This window comes from Phalacrocorax aristotelis, unplaced genomic scaffold (assembly GCF_949628215.1).
Source record: "Phalacrocorax aristotelis unplaced genomic scaffold, bGulAri2.1 scaffold_204, whole genome shotgun sequence".
Taxonomy (NCBI): domain Eukaryota; kingdom Metazoa; phylum Chordata; class Aves; order Suliformes; family Phalacrocoracidae; genus Phalacrocorax; species Phalacrocorax aristotelis.
The window spans coordinates 1-9070 of NW_027441137.1; the positions used below are offsets into that span (position 1 = coordinate 1).

The 9070-nt window shown below is 53.7% G+C and overlaps 1 protein-coding gene across 1 annotated transcript; it reads left to right on the plus strand.

Annotated features, from left to right (window-relative positions):
• Nucleotides 1-8: 8 nt before the first annotated feature.
• On the plus strand, nucleotides 9-2635 carry LOC142050933 (olfactory receptor 14A16-like; the record flags this gene model as incomplete). Its single annotated transcript, XM_075080145.1, has 3 exons — nucleotides 9-253; nucleotides 1474-1487; nucleotides 1995-2635. Coding segments are annotated over 3 exons (900 nt in total), but the record flags the coding sequence as incomplete, so codon positions are not given.
• Nucleotides 2636-9070: the final 6435 nt, after the last annotated feature.

Here is a 9070-nt window from a genome sequence, read left to right on the forward strand (position 1 = left end):
AGCTCCTGCACTTCTGGCTCTCCCTGGCCACCTACCTGGCTGCCCTCCTGGGCAACGGGCTCATCATCACCTCCATCGCCTGCAACCACTGCCTCCACACCCCCATGTACTTCTTCCTCCTCAACCTCTCCCTCCTCGACCTGGGCTCCATCTCCACCACTCTCCCCAAATCCATGGCCAATTCCCTCTGGGACACCAGGGGCATCTCCTACGTGGGATGTGCTGCACAAGCCTTTCTGCTTGCCTTTCTTGTGTTAGCAGATTTTTACCTCCTTCACCATCATGGCCTACGACCGCTATGTGGCCATCTGCAAACCCCTGCACTACGGGACCCTCCTGGGCAGGGTCCTTGCCAGGCAAACCCAACACTCAGGAAAAAGACACAGGACAGGGAAACACATCCCAGGGTGAAAATCTCCAGGCAGTAGGGGCATGAGAGGAAAACAAACCCCGAAATGTGGTGGGAGGGAGAATTCAGAAAACTCCATGTTGTCCCCCGCCAAGGCAGACACTTTCCTCTGAGAAAGCCCACTTGCCTCCTCTGCCACCCAGCAAAGCCTCTGCCCTCAGGGCTGTGGGGTCCAAGGCACGAACGACCTCATCTGCATCCAGAGCTCCAGCAAAGCATTGGTGCAGCTCTCCAGTCACATGCCCATTGCACTCTGGAGAGCACAGGGGCTGACAGCAACTGCTTGGCTATGTGATGCCTGGGCACTGGCGTGCACAGCTGGGTGAGGCTGTCCCGAGCGCTCGGCTGTCTCTCCGCTTGCCTCTTTCACCTACACCACCACTGCATTTCTCCTTGTTTGTCCACTAGCCTTCGATATTGTTCTTGATATCTTGTTTTTGCTGTCGGGCTCTCTGCAGATGGGAGTTGCAGCTGCAGAGTCAAATGCTGATCTTGTGGGCCCTTTCATGCAGGTGCGTCCATAGGAACAAGGTAACCAGTGTCCCAGCTTCCCTCTAAGCTGTGGAGCTGTGGGCAACGTGGTCTGTGTCATTCCCTGGCAAAGGAGCTGACTCTCCCTTACTGAGAGACCATCATTAGGACACTTGGGGATCTCCTTGCTAAGTCCTTCCAAGCTCTGAGCTGCCCCCCATGTTGCAAATCTGTCCCATGGCATCCTGGTGGTACCTGAATGCCCTGTGGAGAAGCGCAGAGATGCTCCAGCCGAGGAAATGCTGTTGGGTGTGTGACATGAACCATGTGTGTCCTTGGTGAGAAGTGGGGTGCTGAGACCTCGGCAGTGGGTCCCTCTGCTCTCAGCAGTGCCCGGTGTCTTTTCAGGGTAACATGTGAGTGTGATTATTCTCTGTGTCAGAAAGGCACGAGCTCAGGACAATCAGGAAAAAGGCAGAGGGACAGAAAATGTCCCCTCTCTCTGCGCTAAGCCACAAGCAATCCTCTTGCCTTGCAGGACTCGCTCTGTAAAACACCCCCTCTCTCTCACTTTTGTGAGCGTGGTTTCTTAGCACAGGGAGTGCAGGTACTGACAAGCCCGTTTCCATTAGGAGCGCTTTTATCTGACGTATTTGAACACCAGGACTGAACTCTGCCCCCACAGTTCCCATGAACCCACTGCTGCAGTGCAGGGCTGACTCCTTGGGAGCCAGCGGGCTGAGATCCTGCTCCTCACGGCACACTGAGCCAGCACCAACCAGAGCTCCAGCCGCAGAGCTGGACAGAGGTCGCATAGAAATAGAGAAGGGGTGGGGAGTGTGTAGTATGAGAAATCACTTGGATTTCACTCGGAGAATTCTGCCCTAACTTGTCCTGTCCTCCTCGTTCAGTGCTCCACACCCAGAGGCAGCAGATGCCCAATGGCAGCTCCATCACTGAATTCCTCCTCCTGGCATTTGCAGACACGTGGGAGCTGCAGCTCCTGCACTTCTGGCTCTTCCTGGCCATCTACCTGGCTGCCCTCCTGGGCAACGGGCTCATTGTCACCGCCATAGCCTGTGACCATGGCCTTTTGTCATTTTGATATCAGCAGGATTTTACCTCCTCACCGTCATGTCATACAACTGCTACATGGCCATCTGCAAACCTCTGCACTACGGGACCCTGCTGGGCGGCAGAGCTTGTGTCCACATGGCAGCAGCTGCCTGGGCCGGTGGGTTTCTCACTGCTCTGCTGCACACAGTCAACATATTTTCCCTACCCCTCTGCCAAGGCAATGCCCTGCACCAGTTCTTCTGTGAAATCTCCCGGATCCTCAAGCCCTCCTGCTCAGACACCTACCTCAGGGTAGTCGGACTTACTGCGTTTAGTGTCTTTGTGGATTTTGGGTGTTTTGTTTTCATTCTTTTCTCCCACGTGCAGGTCTTCAGGGCTGTGCTGAGGATCCCCTCTGAGCAGGGACGGCACAAAGCCTTTTCCACGTGCCTCCCTCACCTGGCCGTGGTCTCCCTCTTTGTCTGCACCGTCACATTAGCCTACCTGAAACCCCCTTCAATCTCTTCCCCTGCCCAGGATCTGGTATTGGCAGTGCTGTACTCGGTGGTGCCTCCAGCAGTGAACCCCCTCCTCTACAGCCTGAGGAACGAGGAGCTCAAGCGTGCAGTGTGGAAACTGATGACCGGATGCTTTTCAGAAACAATAAACTGTACATCGTCTTCTGCATATCCCTCATAATGTAGCTCTTTACAGACCCAGCCTCTCTCCTGGAGCTTTTGCTGGTGGTGTTTTGGGGACATTATTTGCTTTTGTTTTACTGGTAATAACTTCCATAAAGAAATGTCATTGTACCCCCCACTTCTGCGTCAGTATCTACATTTCCTGTGTGTCCCAGAGATTGTACAAATGAGAAACCAGACTCTCTGTGCAATTAAACCAATCAAAGGACCCTGCAGCAGCTTGTTTGTCTGAAATCCTTCCTCAGAGACCTTCTCTGGAGCGGCAGGGCAGTGCCTGTGTGCAGAAGCGGAGGGGAAAAGAGTCCCGGCACAGCAGCACTGCCAGGGAGCAGCAGCGCTTGGTCTTTCCAGTGCTGCTCTCTTTTCACGTCTGCCCTCTCCTTCTGAGCCGCTGTGTTGGTGTAAGGCCCGAGTGCTCCTGGAGCTGGGTCACGGTCACGCTGCATTTTAGCGCTGTGACTGCAGGAAGGGACAGGCAAGGAACAGTTCTCTGATAGAGCTGACCTCCCTAACACCACTTCCATCATGAAAGGGCGTCTCCTGAGTGCCGTGCCTGAAGGCTTATGTCTCCTTTCAAAGTTGCCCTCAAGAACATGCCCAAGGAATAGACTCTAAAGAGGCTTCTCGTTTTGCTTGTTCCCCATGGGCTCGGTGTGATGAGGTCACAGTCCCAGTATGGCCTTCAAGGGTCTGAAGGCTGGTTTAGGTGTTGCTTGTTGGTGTCCAGCACCCATGCACATGACAAACGGTCTCTGATTAACCTTCCTGGGGCTCTAGAGCATGTGGCAGTGGTGATGGCAGGTGAATGTTTTTCTGCGGGCACTTGGGAGCTGCCCGGAGAGCACAGGGGATGTGCAGGGAGGGACAGCCTGTGCCAGGGAGTTAGCAGTGAATGGACCCCACTGAGCATGGTGTCACCCAGAGATAATACTCTAAATCTGGGTTTGTACCAGCAAACCAGAGCTCAGCAAGCCCAGGGGACACAGCAGGCACAGGGAAAGGAGTCTGGTGAATGGTTTGTCCTACCCTCAGTGAACTTGCACAGGGTGGATCTAGTGCAGTGCCTGAACACATCTCGCAGCACTGGAATAAGGCAGGTACCTCTGAGCACCCTCCATGGCCACGTAAGGGCTTGCGTAGGAGGCTGTCAGCGGCAGTGACTGCCATCAGCGGGGTCTGCCTCCCAGCCTGACTAGCACAGTCCAAGAGAGTCACCCTGTGGTACTGCGCTCCTGTAACACGTTTGCAGGATTCCTATGCACAAAATTCACCCAACACACGATAGTTAATAAGCACAACAATATTTATTACTCTGTTATAGCCTTGCATACGCGGTTACTAGCATATTGTTTTCCCTTTATGAGAGTCTAACCAACCCAGCTATGCCCGAGACACCGCTGAGCAGGAGGGTGACCGTTAGCGGGGTCATCATGGAGAAGGGAGGTAGACGCGGCACCTTCAGGGCGTCCCCTGTGGTTCGTAGAGTGTGCTCCGTGTCCTCTCCCTCTCTCCGCTTTGAGCCGCCCCTTTTTATACCCTCAATGCAGATTCAACGGAAAGGTACTGACTAGGTGTCGCCGCACGCATGGCCAGCGCATGCAACAAGGCCTGCCAAGCACGTGCTCTGCTGGCTAACAGCGGTTCCCAGATTGCAACAGCATGTTATTCAGTAACAAACCTCCCAGTTCCCTTCATCAAGGTCCTGTCACACAGGTCCTGTCTCACAGCTGCGTTCAGCTTGTAATTTTTCCGTAGTGGCTCTACATGGACCGTCATCTAAAATCCCTCACGCATTCCACCACGTGGTCCGTAGTTGGGACACGACGGTATTCCGCAGCCCGTACCATTGTGCGGTGTAAAGCTCTGTCAACAATAGTCCGAATGATCCTGACTAGCCATGGTATACAGCAAACCAGGCATAGCAAACAAATGCCACCTACACACAAGATCAAAAATAACTGTTTTAACCAACCTCACCCCCACGTCCATCCAGCGAACGGCTTCCATCCAGTTGATTCCACTAACTGCTGGTTCAATCGGTGTATCTCTCACAATTGTGCATGGATGGCCTTTGAGTGGTCACTTAAGTTCGGGCAACATAAACCGTCAAAGTCCTCACATCCATGCCCACGAGCTAAGAGTAAAAAATCAATAGCGGCATGATTTTGAAGCATAGCATGGTATATACTGTCTACATCAAGTAACAAACCAGAAAGAACTCTACTGGTAGCATTACTAAATTTTGCTAGCCAGCATCCAAGGTGGTTTAGTGTCATCAGGGCTTACGCACTGGCAACACCCGGAGTTAAAAGCTGCAGCAACGGTGTTTGCCAGGCCCCAGATTTCTACTGTCTCCTCACAGCTGGGAGGAAATGCATGGATGTTACGGGTGGTTTGGTGATGAGACCGGTTTTGTCGCAACTGTATGGCTAACATAATGTTGGCTGTGACTAACGTCAGTTGTCCCAAGGTGCAAGGTCCACCCTTTAGGGCTTTGGGCAGTCCTGGCCATACACAGTCCCCATATATCCAACAGAGTCCATGTGGTAGAGTCGTGTGTGTATTATAGCTGGTGGTTACGTTCGTTCCTGTAGAATTGCACCATCGGGTATGGTTGCGATACCAAGGCACTGTAGCATTTACCCACCAGGAAACCGTGTCATTGCTTCGACTAGCATAATTGAAATAGGTACAATAGCCTGCGCTCAGTGCTCCCAGGATTCAGAGTTCCTGTGGGGGTAATGCAGGTGATTTACCCAGCCCCAGCAGCCAGCTAGCTGTCCCACTGTTCTACGGGGAGACCTTCGGGCAGCGCCCTGGGCAGCACATGGTTAACTCTATCATTGAACCCACTTGCGGTGAGGGGTACTCCCACCAAGCACATGCAAATGGATTCTGGGGAGTCGCTGTGCTGAGGCAAAGGGAACCTTATCCAGTCACATTTGCCAATGTCACCCGTGCGTTTTGCTCACGGGGCAAACGTGTTTGCACAAACCTGTCAAAACAAAAACAGACAAAACCAAGGTTAACATGCCCCAACCCGCCCATTTTTTCTTTTTTTTTTTTTCATTCTCTGGGTCGTATCTGTTGCAGAGCAGCACTGCCAGATCGGGGGCTATGGGGAGCGCAGGGACAGGGTGAAGGAATGGGTGGCACAGCCAGCACAGATGTGCTCGCCTGTGAAAAGGCATCTTGTGGGGAGATGGGATGCGCTGGGAGAAGAGCAGGGCACTGTGTGTCTCCCTGTTAGTCATGGAAAGAGAAATCTGTTGCTGTAGGTGCGAGGTTGGGGCAGGCTGCCCTGTCCCTGGGGTAGCAGGAGCTGCCTGAGGAGCCCCTGGGCCAATTTACTGCTGTCGTCCTGGGGAGCAAGTTTGGCACGAGAGGCTGTAGGCTGCCTGGGCTGGGGAATCTCCTCAGCGTGCCAGCTGGATGAAGATTTGTAGCCCCAATCTACTGGGCCACTTCTCCTGTGGTTTTGACCCAATGCTGGAACTCTCCTGCAGTGAAACCATGACACTCGTGCTCCCTGCTTTCATAACCTGGTTTTTAGATCCAGTCTTCCCCTTCCTGTTCACACTGGCGTCCCTTGTGTGCACCAGAGCTGCCACCCTGGCCCAGCTCTCCTGCCCAGCTGGGCACGCAGGAGGCCTCCTCCACCTGCTCCTCTCACCTCACTAGTGCCACTCTTTTCTACAGCCTCCCTCATCCTTGTCAGAGCGATGCCAGAACAACTCCCCTGAGACAGTTTGACGAATCCCTTTTCCAACACCATCCGTGCCCCTGCTCAATCCTCTCGTCTACAGCTTGTGGAGCAGAAAGGATGGGAGCAGGAAGGCACTGAGGAAAACACTCAGGGAAAAGCCGCGAGCTGCAGAGAGAGCCCACTCGTGTGGGGGGCCTGCAGGAAGAAATCACTTCTGGTTCCCTTCTGAACTTGCCCTGAGCACCTGGACAGGCATGTGCTGTGTCCTGGGCACTCCTCTGGAAGTGTGGAATATTGAGAAGGCTTTTGGTGTCAGGGGTATAGAGAAGCCTGGCCATTGTCATTGTGAGACCTCTCTGAAACACCTCAGAAAGGCCAGAGCTGAGCGAGAGGTTCCTGGGGACTTGGAAAAGGCAGATGTGAAACCAGTCTTCCAAAAGGGCAGGAAGGAGGACTGGGAGAATTAGGCACTGGTCAGCCTCACTAGGGAAGGTCGTATGGCAAGCCTGCCTGCAACCATCTCCAGGCATCTGAAGGACACGAAAGGGATTGCAGAACACATGTGGGAGCGAAAAGAAGGGGATGTTGTGTAGCTGGCCTTTAGCAAGGCCCTTGATGGGGTGTCCCATAGTCTCCTAATAGCCAGCTTGTTGACTGCTGCACTGAAGAAGTGGAATATGTGGTGGGTGGGAAGATGGCTGAACGATGAGGCTCAAATATATTCTGTGGTACAAAGTCCTCCTGGCAGCCACTTACCAGTGGCCTCCCTCGGTGACCAGCCCTTGACCACGTGGAACATTTTATATTATCGCTCTGTATGATGGGACAAGAAGCACTTTCAACTCCTTTGTGGATGATGATGCCAAGTTCCGGGGAGCCCTTGAGCAATCTCATGTGGTTAACTCTGCCTATAGCAGGAGAGTTGGGCCAGGTGACTCTGGTGAGTTCAACGTGGCTGGACATCAGGGTGGTGCCCACCAAGCCGCTCTCTCGCTGCCCCTCCTCAGCAGGGCAAAGGGAGAAAATAAGGTGAAAAACTCATGGCTCAATGTACAGGCAGCTTAAAGGGGGAGGGGAGGGGTGGGAAGGAAAAGCAAAAAGCAAAGACCACACGCAGAAGCAAAGCAAAACCAAGGGAGATTTCCCATCAGCAGAAAATGTCCAGCCACCTCCTGGCAAGCCAGGATTCAGCACACATAGCAGTTGCTTTGCAAGACAAAGGTCTTAATAATGAATATCATCCCCTCCCCCTCAACTCCTTCCTCTCAGCTTTTATCACTGCGCATGATGTCACGTGGTATGGATTATCCCTTTGGTCAGTTCCCGTAAGCTGTCCCATCTATGTCCCCTCCCAACCGCTTGCCCACCCCGAGCCTACCCACTTTGGGCGGGGTTAGAGAGGCAGCGTTCATGTGGTGCAGGCTCTGCTCAGTAACTGCCAAAACATGGGTGCGTGATCAACACCGCTCTAGCCATGAGTACGAAGCACAGCAGTAAATGGGCTGCTGTGGGGGAAGCGAACAGCACCCAGCCAGACCCAGCACAATGGTGTTCAGGGGTCTCTTCCAAGCCCAGTTATTCTATGACTCAATGACTCTTTTGTCGTTGGAGAGCTCTTTGAAGACAGAACAGACAGAGGAAGAAGAAAGAACGGAGAGGCAGAAGTAGAGCTATAAAAAGCACCACATAAATAGAGCAGTTCCTCTGCAGAATGTTTTCCCTCTCAAACTGTTGGTAGGACATCTCTCTGATAAATTGGATGAAACAAGCGTACTTTAACTGCTCAGGTACTGGGCCACAAGGATGGGGATGGTTGGGTATGGTACCACGTGGTCAGTTGTGCCTTGCAAACTCCTAACACAGTAGGAAGCTGATGGCAGTGAAGGGCGCTGCGAGGTCACTTCTGCCTCTGGAGGTGACATGCCAAGAGCAGGACCGTGGCTGGGAACGGGACGGTGAGGTCACATCTTTCTGAAAGAGCTGATGGGCCAGCCCTTGACTCATGGCTGGGATACGGGCTTTTAAGCCGACACCTGCCAGCGTCTCCGAGAGGCCGGCAGGAGGCACCTGGCTGGCACAGTGACTGTGAGATCCCCTCTGCCGAAGGAGCCGGGCTCACGCCAGGAAGGGGGGGGCTTCTATTGCGGTTGACATGACTCTGCTGCCCGGGGGCCTGATGGGGCAGCAGCAGGCACGCAGCTTGGCCGTGTCTATGCGAGAAGCTGAAAGGCTGCGGCCTTGGGGGATGACGGTGAGGTTGCTTCTGTGTGCTCAGGTGAAAGGCCACAGGAAGGCTGACGCGCTGGGACGCCTGCTTGAAGGGTTATTCCCCAGGTGGTGGAGCTTTCCTTGGAGGGAGGAAACAGCTGGAGAGAGAAGCACTGCCACGCAGTGCAGCTTGGGAGGTGGAGAGTTGCCACGAGGAGGAAGAAATGTCCCTCAGAGGCTTGCGCTGTGGTACATGAAGTCCTCCCGAAGGAGGATGAGATCAGCCCGTCTCTTTCTGTTTCAAGGGACGGAGCGTGAGGATGGGCAGACGTCAGTGACCGTATGGCAATGGCAGGTGAGAGCAAGGTGGGGAAGCGAGGTGGGTGTCTCCAGCTTGCAGGGAAAAAGAAGCAGCTGTGGGACAGCATAGGACAACCTACGGCAGAGTAGGCAAAGAGCTCTGGCAAGGCTGGAAGTCGCCAAGAGAACCCAAGCTTTATCCCCGTGGCTCTGGCAATC